General features: G+C 44.0%; 2 protein-coding genes across 2 annotated transcripts; one reads left to right on the forward strand and one right to left on the reverse strand.

The window, feature by feature from the left end:
* The first annotated feature begins 4,664 nt into the window (after positions 1 to 4,664).
* LOC112260100 (grpE protein homolog 1, mitochondrial) lies at positions 4,665 to 7,820 on the forward strand. The gene is made up of 4 exons (XM_024434945.2): positions 4,665 to 4,814; positions 5,395 to 5,539; positions 6,150 to 6,231; positions 6,441 to 7,820. The coding sequence occupies exons 1-4, from the start codon at positions 4,747 to 4,749 to the stop codon at positions 6,791 to 6,793; spliced, it is 648 nt and encodes a 215-aa protein (XP_024290713.1). The 5' UTR covers positions 4,665 to 4,746; the 3' UTR covers positions 6,794 to 7,820.
* A 148-nt stretch (positions 7,821 to 7,968) lies between these two features.
* On the reverse strand, positions 7,969 to 13,435 carry LOC112260099 (transcriptional adapter 2-beta). The gene is made up of 2 exons (XM_024434944.2): positions 13,097 to 13,435; positions 7,969 to 12,549 (listed from the first exon to the last, which is right to left on the reverse strand). Exons 1-2 carry the CDS (start codon positions 13,418 to 13,420, stop codon positions 11,344 to 11,346), a joined length of 1,530 nt encoding a protein of 509 aa, XP_024290712.2. The 5' UTR covers positions 13,421 to 13,435; the 3' UTR covers positions 7,969 to 11,343.
* Positions 13,436 to 14,894: the final 1,459 nt, after the last annotated feature.

Here is a 14,894-nt window from a genome sequence, read left to right on the forward strand (position 1 = left end):
ATAATTTGCAAATTAATTAATTAAAAATCCTAGAATGTGATTTTTTGGATTTCTTTTCTCATTTTGTCTGTCATAGTTGAAGAGTACCTATGATGAATATTACAGGCCTCTCTCATCTTTTTAAGTGGGAGAACTTGCACAATTGGTGGCTGACTAAATTTTTTGCCCCACTGTATGTACTTTTATCCCAGCATGTCTTCAGATTCTCCGTTCTCCCTGTTTTTTTTTTTTTTTTTGCTTGGAAAAGTTGATACTGGAGACTTATCCGAAGAAAATGTGTAACCAAACATTTACAGTGTGTAAGAAATGCAGTCAATTAATTACGTCTGGTTACCCTCCCACAATGTCAAGTTATGTATCACTAAATATGATTTATTACCAAATTAAAGGGTATACTAGGCAACTTTCATAAAGTCTGGATGCCTTATATGGAAAACAGTACAACAAAGGGAGTCAGTATTGAAAACTTGCCAAGTCAGGGGAGATAACTATTCAGGCCATGCCTAGCTGTTGGGCTGCTCAGTCCTGGCCCTTGGGGTCTGCCGTCCTGTGGGTTGTCACTGTTGGTTTAGGGCGCTGCAGAGTGGTGGACCCCTAGGGACAGGACAGGGCGACCCAGCTATATTATGTGCAAGTAAAATAAACTCTACAGAACTATTAGGCCTATGAGATTAATTATATGGAGTATTTGCTGTTTGTATGTTAAAGTAGATTGGAATTGTATGTGCTATTTTTTGTGTTTTTTCTTTTGTTCCCAAACCTTTCACTTTGGAATTTAAAAAAATAAAGGTGGGAACTGGGAAAGAAATAGTGTTGGGAGAGAGTTGAGTTATTGACTAGACTGGTGGGGGTCGGGCGTGCAGGCTGAAATTTGATATAGAGGATGTCTTAAAAACAATCAAAAGTATTTGTACTTCAAGTTGTTAATGTGTTAGGCTATTGGTTAAAGGTGCAACGCAATATTTCCTATTGAATTACCTTTGATCTAGTTCATTCTTATTAACCACTTAATCATTTAATAATGATCTTGATTACCTAGCTTGATGACTGGGCATTTTTGCTGAATCTTTGTTCAAAGACGGCATATTGGATTATGTAAAAATGCAGGAAATACTTTAGATGGCGAAAAAGATTCTGGGTGGGGACACAGACCCCCCACCCCCGCGCCAAGTTAATACCCCCAACTTCTAAAACCAACGTGGTGCCCCTGCAGTAGGCCATGTTTAGTTAACTAAATTGGAAGTTACCAAAGCTCTATCACAATTGCCGATCGGTTACATTGACGTAACAGTCAGATTAGGCTACTGGTTAAAATAATATATATAAAAACACTGGCTGTTGTTGACAACCATATTCGGTTCATATGCATATCATTATGTAGCGTAGTGGTTAGAGTGTTGGTACTAGTAACCAAAAGGTTGCAAGATCAAATCCCTGAGTTGACAAGGTAAAAATCTGTCATTCTGCCCCTGAACAAGGCAGTTAACCCACTGTTCATAGGCTGTCATTGAAATTAAGAATTTGTTCTTAACTGACTTGCCTTGTTAAATAATGGTTAAAAAAAGAAATAATAATATTTAATTCAGTGATTGAAATTTCGACCCCATCCTCAGCCTATTGGGAAACACAAGCACTTTTTACCTTGAAATCAGATAAGAATAAGAGATAAAAGTAACAAGTAATTAAAGCAGCAGTGAAATGACATTAGCAAGACTATGTACAGGGAGGTACCGATACAGGGTCAACGTGCGGGGGCACCAGTTATTTGAGGTAGTATGTACATGTACAGTATGTAGAGTTATTAAAGTCACTATACATAGATGACAGAGAGTAGCAGTGGTGTAAAGAGAGGGTGGGGGGGGCACTGCAAATAGTCTGGGTAACCATTTGACTAGATGTTCAGGAGTCATGGCTTGAGGGTAGAAGCTGTTTAGAAGCCTATTGGACCACCATTCTGTTCTTCAACAGCACACCGTCGACCACCGACAGCTCTGCACTTAGTGGGAAGTACTGCTTACAAGAGCCTTTTTGACAGTCATTTTCCAGATTATGGATCACCTTGCAAAGAATGTGTCTCTTCAGCTATTCTCCTTAGTTGCTGCTCAGAAACAGGAAGTGACTCCATGACCATATCCACATGCAAGGCAATGTGGATGAGATGGGATAAATGAAAGGATGTGAAGACCCTCAGACCTGGGAAGAAGGACATGATAGGTGACCAGGTTGATGAAACTCAGGATCTGGAATGGTCCTATGTAGCAAGCTTACGTGAGTCCAAGCTTCCGCAAGTCCACTCCAGTTTAGTGGTCTGTTGTGTGATGGCCATTTAAAAAAACACTGCCAATGATGAAGACTTGTAAAAGACAAATAAGTGCATGTGACATGAGACAGTTTCTCTTGTAAAAATATATGTATGATAGTACCAACTTTGTTGTCTTTATTTACAATGTATCACATTCAGTCAATACAAACTGAAATCCATGAGCATACAAAATATTAAATTCAATAGGCCTACACATATTTATAAAGAACATGCAAGTAAACAAAAACTAAATCAGGAAGCCAGAATGGTTTGGAGTTATTTCAGGCAGAGTGAAGGATACCTACTACATATGGGCTGCCCACACTGGGCAAATGCCTTGGGCGCCAACGTGGAGCCGATGATCAAAGGCATATTAGCCCAATGTTGGCAGCTTACATGGGGCCAATATTTTAGCCCGCATTAAGCTAAATAAAACACGCTGAGGTAAATAAGTACAGTAGCTAGCAATGTCAAAAAAACAGCTTATGCAATGTATTCCTATTTAACAACATTTTCTTATATAAAGACAAATATATAGTAAAGAAAGTGTTCTCTTTCCAATCTTTTCAGTCTTCTGAAGCAGTAGGTAGTCAGCTGGTAGTCACAGTCAAAAACACCATCCCTGGGGAGCAATTCTGATGTAACAAACTGCAATAATGCTGTGTTTGTAACCAAGTGGGAAGTGGGAATTTATACATATGACTGGGAAAAATCCACTTGAACAGCCCTCCAACTGTGGGAAACTTGTCTATCATCCAGATATCCCACATGCTGACTTCTGATGTACAATACAATGCCCCATCTTGACAGTCAGATGCACTCTGAAGGCCACTTCTCATTGCCATAAAATGACTCTGATTTTTGTGCTAACGTTTTGCATCTGACAAACAATACCTGCTGCAGAGATTTTTTACAATCGTTCTTCTGTTGTTTTTTAAAAATTCTGAGCTACTCCTGTGAAGCAAAGGAAGGTCTTTGAGGTTTGTCAGTTAAGATGAACATTGCCTGGAGGAGTTTCAGACTAGTTGTATAAAATGTGTAATGGCAAGTCTCCATGGTTTGTTAACTGTAACGAGACATGCAGTACCGTTAAAATGTATTTCACCCCTTTCCGAATTTCTCTATTTTTGCATAATGGGACCCTTGTCGTCAAAAAAAGTTATACTTTTGACTCATCTGTCCATAGAAAATTCTTCCTAGAGTCTTGATGATCATCCAGGTGCTACCAGGTGCTTTTTTTTTGTCAAACTTGAGCAAACTTTTTGAACAAGATGGGCTCCATTATGTCTGGCTAAAACCAAACGCTGCATTCCACAGTGAGAATCTCATACCAACGTTCAAGCATGGTGGTGGTAGTGTGATGGTTTGGGGATGCTTTGCTGCCTCAGGACCTGGACAACTTGCCTTAATAGAATGAACCATGAATTGTGCTCTGTATCAGAGAATTCTACAGGATAATGTCAGGCCCATCCATATGTGAGCTGAAGCTGAAGTGCAGCTGGGTCATGCAGCAAGACAATGATCCAAAACACACAATACAAGTCTACATGAAAATGGCTAAAAACCTACATGTTTCAATATTTGGAATGGCCTAGTCAAAGTCCAGACCTAATCCCAATTAAGACTTGAAACGAGCAGTTAATGCTTGAAAACTGACAAATATTGTTGAGTTAAAGCAATTCTGAGACTGATTAAACAGCTACAGGAAGCGTTTGGTTGCAGTCATTGCAGCTTAAGGTGGCACAACCAGTTATTGAGTGTAAGGGGGAAATTACTTTTTCAAACAGGGCAATTGGATGTTGCATAACTTTGTTAAATAAATATTTGTAAACTCAGGTTCCCTTTATGTAATATTAGATGTTGTTTGAAGATCTGATAACATTCACTATCAAAAAAGATATGCAAAAATAGAGAAAGGGGCAAATACTTTGTCACATTGTGTTTAGTGTAAACTCTCACGGCTCCTTGGGGAGAAAACATTGTTAAAGGGACAGACTTGCCATCCAAATTTAAATTCAAGAGGAACGCTAGGTGGTGTTATATTTTTATTAGGAATTAAAAGCAATGTTCATATGCCTATGTGATTATAGCCTCAGGCCAACTTACTGATCATCATCAGCATCACCAGAGTAATCATCATCATTGCCCTATCCAGCCAACATTGTAATGACAGGGATGGGTTTGGTTTTGATACATCGCTGCCAAAAGTTACAAAATAGGGACAACCTTCAGTTTACAAAACAAACTAATTCTGTCCTTGGTCACGTGCAATGTGTTTGACCTTAAACTTCACCTCAACCAAACTACAGGAAAACGTCATTCTATATACCACCGTTGATTGGACGTGACTACTAATTTAGGCTCTTTCTGATTTGTGATTGGCTCGACCTCATGGTCTTGCCGTTGGGGCTACTCGGCTCCTTCAGCTTGTGTTATCACTGAAAATGGCGAGCTGGTGTGTACGAGCTGTAAGACAGAGTTACTATGTTGCGGCTTCGCCTTCATTACTAAGGTAATACATTGAGTGTGCTTTATAAGATGTTTGTTCAGATAATTGTAACGTTGTCGTTTGTAAAGTAACTAGCTAGCTTGTGTCATTTGCTATCACCCATGGCGCCTGCTAGCTAAATAACTTTTCAACCTGTCATATGCTGCTTTCATAATGGGAGCACATTTCTTATAGGAAAACAAACTGAATGAAATGTTGAACATAGAAATAGTTGAATCCTATGAAGCCGTTAAAATTCACTAGCATAGCTAACTCAATCTACTAACGTAGCTGGCTAGCTAACGTTAGCCAGTTAAACAACCTTGATTTCATGAACTAACGTTAGCAGGTTTAACGTTATGCTCAGCTAGTCACAATGCTGCCAAGTCAGATGGCTTACCCACTAAAACGCCAAGGGGAGGAAACATTTAAGGCATGTGCCACCAATTAACGATTTGCCCGATGACGCATATACCATAAAGTAGTTGCAACCATTGCTACACACTTACATTAATTTACAAGAATACCAATGAACTAAACTGACCACTGCGTAAACTGCTGAAGTTCTGTTGTGTATCTAACCCATTTCTCTCTGTTCTGTTAGGGCATCCCCGCGGCTCCTATGCACAGCAGCTCATCAGAAGAGTGGCCAGGGGTCGGAGGAGGACCAGAAGGCTGAGCTGAGCCCTGCAGAAAAGGCCTTGGTTGAGGAGAAGGGTCAGCTGGAGGAGCAGCTTAAGGAGGTCACGGTGAGTCTGGCTCCAGGGTGAAGTTTCCCTAGGTACAGATCTAGGATAAGCTTCCCCTCCCCCAATCCAACCTTAAGCATTAGGGGGAAACGCAACAATGGCCCAAGATCAGTGTCTAGGAGGGGGATCTTCACCCTACTCCTGGGTCACTCCACCAGCCACTACATAGACTCTGTTCCAACATCCATGCTAGCTCCCGAGTGGTACAGCGGTTAAGGCACTGCATCTCAGCGCTAGCAGTGTCCCTACAGACCCTGGTTCGATTCTCGGCTGTATCACAACAGGCTGTGATTGGGGTCCCATAGGGCGGTGCACAATGGGCGCAGCGTCATCTGGGTTAGGGTTTGGCTGGGGTAGGCTGTCATTGTAAGTAAGAATTAGTTCTTGACTGACTTGCCTAGTTAAATAATCAAATAAAAACAAAATACTACCTAGAATGAAGCCTGATTACATTCTTAGTGGTATACTAGTATGGACATAGACTCATATTTACACTGTTGCTGTGATGTCATCCTGGCTGAATTCTTAAGTCAGAAGAGCTTTGAGAAAAATATCTGCTCATGGGGTCTCTGTATGGTCTCAGAATTAGTGTGGTTTTCTCGGTCTACAGGACAAGTACACGCGCTCTCTGGCAGACATGGAGAACCTCAGGACGAGGAGTCAGAAGATGGTGGAAGACGCAAAGAAATATGGTGAGTTAATGTTTGCATATTTATTTGTCTCACCAGTGCATTGGACACAGCAGACAGACATACTTATAGGTGGTATTTTAATTTTGGTTCATTGACAGCAAGGAACACAGTATGAAGTTAATATGTAGGTATATTGCATGATGTTGTGGTGTTCAGTCTATGTTTTCAGAATACAGAATGGATCTCTCTTTTCTTCCCACACCTATCAGGAATCCAAGGCTTCTGCAAAGACCTGCTGGAGGTGGCAGACATCTTGGAGAAGGCGACGGACAGTGTGCCCAAGGAGGAGGTGACCTCTCAGAAGAACCCCCACCTGAAGAACCTGTACGATGGCCTGGTGATGACAGAGACGCAGATCCAGAAGGTCTTCGCCAAGCACGGCCTGTTCAAGCTCAACCCCGACGGAGGGCAGAAGTTTGACCCCTATGAGCATGAGGCTCTATTTCACGCCCCCGTGGAGGGTAAAGAGCCTGGCACGGTCGCCATAGTAACCAAGGTGGGCTACAAGCTCCATGGGCGCACCCTCCGGCCGGCACTGGTAGGCGTGGCCAAAGCCCCCTAAAAAAAAGATTCAGTGTGACCGTGATGTTGTTTTTGTTGTTGCCTGGGCGACGGATCGCCTTGGGTACAGCAGGCTGGTCAGAGCCCCCTCCCCAACCACCTAACGTTGCCTCAGAGGCAGGAATCCAACTCGAACTGATATCGTTACCATGGACGACATCATCACACAGCCTGTTTTGACTGTGCATATTGACTCTCCACCCTTCTCCGGAAGTGTGCACTTGCTCACTCCCGTCATGAATTGAAAACCATTGGATTGGTATAAGCATTGGCTGGAGGGAGTTTACACTGTCTTTAAATCCATGACAGGGAGTGTGCAAGTTTATACTTTGGGAGAAGGGTAGATAATTGGGACAGAGCCCATGTATATGCTGGGAGCAAATATGTTTTAACAGAAGTAACTTGTAATGGCATGTAGAGCACAGAACCAGTTTCATGCAAGTTATTTCTGTCGTATTTGTCATCGGGGTCAGATTCCATTCATCTCTTTGTCCAGTCATTGTAATTATTGTGTTATGGATGGGAGAATGTAATGGATCTCATTGATTATAGACAACTGTTGTCATCACTATCATAACTCTCATACAATTGAATTTAAAATTAGATTTTTCCTGTAAGATTGTCTTTGGCACAACTTAACCCTGTATATTGCTGTTTTAGTATTGCTTCCAGGAACACTTACATGTACTGTATACTTAATTTTCAGAAATGATGTCTAGACAAATTGATTATTGTTCAGCTACAATAGTACAGTGGGACACTGACTATGGTTGTCAAAATGAGACAGAAATGCTCTGGTCAAATTGATTACAGATTCACCTGAGATAAGCAACATGATGTTGAACCTCTGACGTACAGTGAAGTCCGGAATGATTACATCACTGCTTTGGCAGATGTTGACTTGGTGGTCTAGGATAGACGGCATAATACCGATTTGAGTTTATCCAATAACTATTTGAACTGAACATTATAGTTGTCCTGTTGAGTGAGTGCCACAGCAGTACTTAAATAAACAGATTTACTTTGAATCAGAAGTCCCCTGATTTTATTGCTTTCGATTAGACTATTACCCTTTAGGTAGAAGGCTTCATAAATGTAGAACACTCAAACTATCAGCGATATTACCACATACTCAACACCCGATGCTGTAAAAGTTAACCAAGGAAGCCATAGAAGTATAAAGTATTTGCACTTTTAATACAAAACCTACTATGTCCTGTGCAACCACAAAGAATGGGCCATCAAAAATTCCCCCTCAACATTTTCAACCACTGAATTGTCAACAAATGCTTTGACTTCCTAAGCATACTACTGATGCACATGAACAGTTTAACAGCATGCTACGACAACACACGCAAAAGGCTTAGAATGGTTCTCACTCGCATATTTAAGATTTGTTATAAAAAGTAACTGAAATAAAATACTGTACATTTCACAGGTCAGTATTAATATGTTCATTTTCAAATTCTTACAAAAAATCATGTTTGGTGAAATGTTTTTGCAAAAAATTCCACAGAAATAAAATAAAACCTTTCTCCCCACCCTCATAAAGTCTTGATGTTTAGAAACAATTCAAGTGAAAATAATTTTTAATCAAGCCATTTAACCAAAATGTACTACTTAGATCATTTAAAACACTTGGCTTCACATGCAAAAACAGGCAAAACACTCCCGTATGCTCATAAAATGGTAATGTTTCATAGAACAACAAAAGTGTAATTTTAAAATATAAAATATGTTATCTTTTGAACATAAATAACAGAAAAAGAGGCTGAAACAATTGAGAATGCAATCTACTGATGGGAAGCTTAACTGCGTTTCCCTCGGTCATGAAATCTGTGCCATAGGTAAAATGGTTTGGCACAGCAATGGCACACCCTGATTATTAAACAAGGCTATGGGAAGCAGGCTGTGTGTATTAATGTCTTTGAACTTTTTATAATGACAATGGTTGAAGTAGTTAGCTACTAGCTTTGACAGGAAATGAAATGAGACTGATAATAGGCACTGTCAACTTTAGAGGTTCTCGCCTAGACTGAACTCTGACCTCTCATGCTGACTTCTTACCATAGCCTGGGTCTCATTCAGTAGGCACCAAATGGAAGACAATAGGGTGAAACAGGGAGGGACTACCTGGCCTTGTCCAATAAGAAATTATTTCATGTTCTCTAATAAATATAACACTGGGCTGACCAGCCAGCTCCACCTCTGAACACAGGGCAACTGGCTCCCTGCAGCAGAAACAGCGGTGAGGAATGGGGCTTTCGTTTTATGGCAAAATCCCTATCAGTAAAAAGCCCCAAGATCCAAGAGTCAGTACATGGACAGGGAGAGGCGGAGGGAGGAAAATAGAACAAGAAGCAGCACAAAACTAAATCAATGCTTTGACAGATCGAGCTTGAACACTCCACTACTTCTTACACCCACCCCTCGCTCTCCCAGCCTCAACCCCACTTTTGTATTCCAACTCTCCCCGTCAACCGATGCCCATTCAAAACGCCATTTACATTTAAATGGCGCTCTCCTGCCACCTCTCTGATCGACACGCACAAAAGCCCTCGACACCGCAGAGGAAAGTGAAAAGAAATCATAGATGATGCCGTTATGGTTTAAAAACAGTTGTTTTCTCTTTAAACCAGATAAGGAGTTAATCTAGTCTTTGATTGTAAACCGTGACAGTTTTTGCGACAAATAGAAATCTTCAGGTAGGCGATGCGAGAACCCAGGGGCCTTGTCAGTGTCTGGATACTTTCAAGCTTATGAGGAAGCATAAATAAAAAATATTGCTTTTATTACTTCTGTGGTATGATAAAATATACTATGGTGGGGATAACACCAAGGCCTGTACGTGTGACAGAGGAGCCTGGTGGGAGGAGCTATAGGAGGACAGGCTCCTCCGACCAGCCTCCGCTGGTCTGCGATCATTACATCTACTTCCCAGCGTCAAACTTGATGTTTCTCTACACCCAAACCACATCTATATCCCTGCAGTAGTTCACCTTGTCCATGTTATAACAGGCTAACTGGACGTCAGAAAGATAAGGTGCCAGTGGACACTTCAAAGTACCTGTGCTGGGAACAAACACATTTGATGTCAATGGAAAACATCAATGTCTAACAGCAACCAAGCTTTTCTGAGGCAGTCATCCCTTTACTCTACCAGATTATTCCTGCCCTTTGATATTGTACTTGCAAGGCCATGTGATGTGTACAGTAGCCTATATGAATGCTGTGACTGTAAAAAAAAAAAAATGAACCAGGAAGTTAGATGGAGCAAATGTAGCAGGTCTTCAAAACATTTAAATATGACTTTACTCCCTTTGAATAAGTGACACACTGGCAAACAAAAACAGCAAGCAACCGGTGATAAGAAGACAATAATCATGCACCACATATTCATTAAGAGGTTAAAAAAAACAGTCTGACAGGCCATCATACAGTTTTACACCATAACATCCAAACTTAAACCTGTGATGGAACAGGGTAGTAAAAAAAACTAGTGATAGCCTATATGCTCATTTGGCAAACAAGAGATTTTTGATTTGTGCTTAAGGATTGTACGCATGTCATTGGTTAATGCCCATATATAAACATTTAAAAGTTGATCTTTTTCTTATCTTAGTGAACAGCCTACTAGAATCAGAAATGGTGCAGGGGATGGAACAGAATAGTTGAGAAGTTAGGCTATTCCTCTCATAGTGCCAAATTCTGAGCCTGTCATCCTAAATTAGACCGCCACAAAGTTTTGACAAGAGTCAAAACGGGGATTACTGCAGTACTCTAACGAGAGCGTTAGCTGCCAAATACTGACTCCTGTATGCTTTGCCGGCCTTCATCTCTTCATGGGAAGAATAAGATGATATACCCCCTGCGTTCCAGCACAGTGTGACTGTATTGCTGTTTGAATAGGCACTAACTTGTGCTCTCCAAAACTACATCCTGACCTAAAGGAAGCTAGCCTGGTCCCAGATCTGTTGGTGTTGTCTGGTCAATGACCATAGGAGTTGGCTAGACAGCACCAACTCATTTGGGACCAGGCTACAAAGAAGCTGGAGGCAAACTATATGTAACAATTTATACTTTGAGAACAGCTTTGAAGACAGTGTTGTCTGGTTTGCCCAGCAGCATTAGGCGATCCTTCACTGGAGTTTCAATACAAAGACCCTGTATCATCTACCCATACATTATCATTCATATGGATTCAAATGCAAAAATATATATCTGTTCATCCCTCCCCTGTAAATGGTATCCAAACTTTATTTTTTTAAAGAAAGTGGAAATCCTTACTCTTTGCAATGTACATATTCACAAACAGTCCTGTGGTTGATGACGTTGGACAAAACGAGACAAAAGGTGGTAAAACCCAATAGTTTGGTCTATGTGGAGCTTACGAGTGCAAATCTCACATCGTTTCTAACAAGACACACAGAGACGCAACAATCCAACGGAGAACAGAGTCATGATCCTTCTGTAATCCTCAGTCCCCACAAACTCCATACATACATTGTTAGGACACTGCCCATGTCCAGTTCCTACAAACCCGATGGACTGTTAGGACATGTCTCGGGATATCCAGCCGCTCTCTGTGAGGAAGCTGAGGATGCGTTTCTTGAGCACCTTGTCCAGGTAGCCTGGCAGGCGGCTCTTGGAGGTGATGCCCTGGCGCTTCTGAAGGTGGTCCTTGATGATGATGGTCTTGACAGTCAGGTAGCGCGTGGGGCTGAGGTTGAGCGTGTTACACAGCACCTTCTCCCGGTCCGACAGCAGTTCAAAGCCGGACAGGTTCTCAATGGCCGCAAACTCGCCTTCCTTGCCCTCCTCTTTGATGGTGCCACCGCCCACTCCTCCACCTCCCGCTCCTCCTCCAAGCCCTCCCCCTCCTCCCCCAATGCCGAGCCCGCCGCCTCGGCCTGTTTTGGAGGTAGCCACACTCTTGTTCTCCTTGCGTTTCTCCCTTTTGTGCCGCGCCGACTCGTACTCGGCCGACTCGTCCAGTCGCGAGATGCCGTTGCGGCGGTATCGTTGCAGCTCTCGTACCTTGACGCGCAGCACGCGCTCCTTGTGCATGTTGTCAAAGAAGTCCTCAAACTCCCGCAGAGCCATGAATTGGCACATCCCCCGTAACTTGACCCGCTGCTCCTTCTCCTCCTTGGTGATCTTACGCTTTGGCACTGTAGGAACGGCTGCAGCTCCCGGCGTCACAATGGGATTGGTCAGCATCAGAAGGGTCCCCACTACTCCTCCTCCCACTCCGACGGCGCCAACACTACCCCCGCCACCTACAACTCCCAGCGTGCCTGGCTTCTCCTTGTCCTTCTTATCTCGCCCAAGGAAGACGGGCACCAGGTTGTAGTCGCGGGCCACATTCTTGCGGCGCTGACGCTCCCGCAGCTTGCGCACGTACATGTCCACGTGCGCCCGCTTCATTTCAATCTCCACGTCTTCATCGTCGTAGTTGACCGACAGGCCGCTGATGAGCTTCTCTGCCTCCTGGTCATACTCAATTTCGTAGTCGTCGCGAAGGGGCATATAGCCCAGCTGCTGCTGCTCGCCCAGGGTCACGTCCAGCGGGGGCAGGGGGGTGGTGAGGCTGGGGGACAGGGGGGCACCGCTGGGGCAGGTGTGGTCCGTTACCCGGTTGGGGATACTTTCGGGGACGCAGGCCTTGCCCAGGTTGCCGTGAATGTACATTCTGACGTAGTGGTCCATGACTTCCTGGGGGGTCCGAGACGCCCCCACGTGAGTGGCCATGTCCTCCTGAAAGACAACACACACACAGGGCAGAGTGTTACTTGGGGGGATGCTTTTTTTTCTCCCTCATAAAATGCAGATAGTTACACACATAGGAATACATCACTGCAAGCATCTAGACAGACAGACACTGCATGCATTGCTATACATTATTACCATACGTGTGTTGAAATCCGTTGATAGGCGATACATACAACCTTTTAATAGATGACTAGCCTACATTAAACTAAACGTTTTCATAATGTAGTGCGGGTTTGCAATTTGCGGGTTTGCACATATATATGCACTATAACAATTTAGCTAGCTAGTTGTAATCAGGGCAAAAACAAGGTGGATTTCAAGGCTTGCAGAGTTGCATCGATATTGCCAACTCTCGACAGGACATGGCTGTCAGTCTGAAGTTGTCCAATGTATTGTCCAATGTATTCGGAGATACTCATGAAAAATAACACAGTCTAAGTTTACTAATTCACATTTAACCTATAACATTTTATGCCTGTGTTTGTATTCTAGCTAGCTAGCTATGAGACAAGTAGGCTATAAATTGAAATACCCAGTTTCCAAAGCCATATTGCTCGATCGCATCGAGTAGCGACTGCTCTTCCCTGCTAGTCCATCCTCCCTCCGCTTCGGGACCCCAGAGTGTGAAGCGCCCGCCGTCGACTTGCTGATAACCGTGCCATCGCCGATGATTACCGATTTCTGCACCCGCGGAGAAGCATTCCGGACACAGTTCGATATCTGGGCAGTCAGTACAGCGAAGTCTCAGATTCGTAACGTCTGCAAGGCAGTTTACGCAGTACTTCTTTCCTAGGTCGGCCATGTTGCTGGCTTCTTGCTTGTTGTTGGAAGCAGCAGTGTCGCGCGGGGAGGGCATGCGTACTGGAGTCTCACAACTGCGTCTCATTAATATTGATACGCTTGGCGCAAACGTCTGTGATTGGCTTACATGCTCAGTTCATTGACTTCATTGACATACTTATGTGATTTTCTAGCTTTTTTGTCAGGAATACTAGATTCCCATGGATGGAGGCAGAGCAACAAGACAATGACCCTGGGTCCAGTCATATAGCCCTGAAAACACAGAGCTGAGGAACAATGAACAACTCCAGAAGACACAAGCTGTAGAGCCCTCGAAGGAGGGCATATCCCCTAATGTTGATGACAGTAAGAATAAAGCTGATACCTCTGCAGATGAGGATGAGGAGGGCGGGTTAGTGGAGTCTGATAAAGCCTCACCTGAACAGGAAACAGATTGCACCTCAACTGATGTTGCTTCCATTGCTCTCCTCGCCCCAACCTGGGCTTGAACCAGGGAACCTCTGCACACATCGACAACAGTCACTCGCAAAGCATCGTTACCTATTGCCCCACAAAAGCCGCTGCCCTTGCAGGGCACCAATTGAACGTCACTGATTGACACGTTACTAGCGCGCAGCGCTAACTAGCGAGCCATTTCACATCAGTTACACTGAGACAGAGGGAGGGAACTCAGCCGCATTTCAGCCAGGCGCTGAAGATGAGTCACCCACATAAGCAAACCTACCCACGAGCTAGACATTGAGGGAAAGGGCCCGGAGATGAAGCCTCTCTCCCGCGAGTGGAGTTTTACACTCAAAAATGGTGACGATAACGACGATGATGAAAACGGACCGGCCAAACTAGACCCAGGGACCCACAAGAGGGAGTTCCCGCAGTCTTGTTCAGGTTGAAGAAGAGTAAGGCCCCAGCATCGACTACAAAGACTACATGAACTTCTTCATAGACCTGCAGGTGGAGAAGGAGAAACAGAGCCAGGTCAGAGGTCAGCTCCGGATCAAGCGGGTGGAGTATGTCCACAAGAAGACGGGTTACGACGCACGTCCTAAGTAGGAGAAGTCCGTGTCTGACCAGGAGCAGCGCTACCAGAAGTAAATAGCCATCATGGAGGACCTGAAGTGGTAGCACCAGCGTGACTTGGAGGCGGACAAGCAGCAGGCCGAGGAGCTGCGGCAGCAGAGCCAGGAGAAGGTGGATTGCAATGAGGAGTTTGTCGAGGACCTGCACCTCATCGACTTCGAGCAGATGAAGATCGAGAACCAGGCATACAAGAACGAGAAGATAGAGGAGCGCAACGAGGAGTTCCTCAAACTGTGCAAGAAGATCACCAGCACTGTCCAGGTACTGGCCCACGTGAAGGAAAAGCTCCAGTTTGTGCAGATGGAGAACCAGGCCGACGTGGAGGCGGTGGTGGCCAGGACGTGCTGACCAAGACCAACTAGGCCAGGGACGGCCTCCGCATGGAGAACCTGGCCTGCTGGGCAACAATACCCTTCTGAGGAACTTTGAGGAGAAGGTGCATGCCTCAGATG

Source organism: Oncorhynchus tshawytscha, linkage group LG10 (genome assembly GCF_018296145.1).
Source record: "Oncorhynchus tshawytscha isolate Ot180627B linkage group LG10, Otsh_v2.0, whole genome shotgun sequence".
NCBI lineage: Eukaryota > Metazoa > Chordata > Actinopteri > Salmoniformes > Salmonidae > Oncorhynchus > Oncorhynchus tshawytscha.

What these genes read in the sequence shown, in the direction of transcription:
- LOC112260100 (XM_024434945.2), top strand. Translation starts at nt 4,747, where the DNA reads ATGGCGAGCTGGTGTGTACGAGCTGTAAGACAGAGTTACTATGTTGCG. An exon ending in AGCAGCTTAAGGAGGTCACG is followed by an intron (nt 5,540 to 6,149) that starts GTGAGTCTGGCT and finishes CTCGGTCTACAG; the next exon opens with GACAAGTACACGCGCTCTCT. An exon ending in GGAAGACGCAAAGAAATATG is followed by an intron (nt 6,232 to 6,440) that starts GTGAGTTAATGT and finishes CACACCTATCAG; the next exon opens with GAATCCAAGGCTTCTGCAAA.
- LOC112260099 (XM_024434944.2), bottom strand. Translation starts at nt 13,420, where the DNA reads ATGCCCTCCCCGCGCGACACTGCTGCTTCCAACAACAAGCAAGAAGCC. An exon ending in AATATGGCTTTGGAAACTGG is followed by an intron (nt 12,550 to 13,096) that starts GTATTTCAATTT and finishes GTTGTCTTTCAG; the next exon opens with GAGGACATGGCCACTCACGT.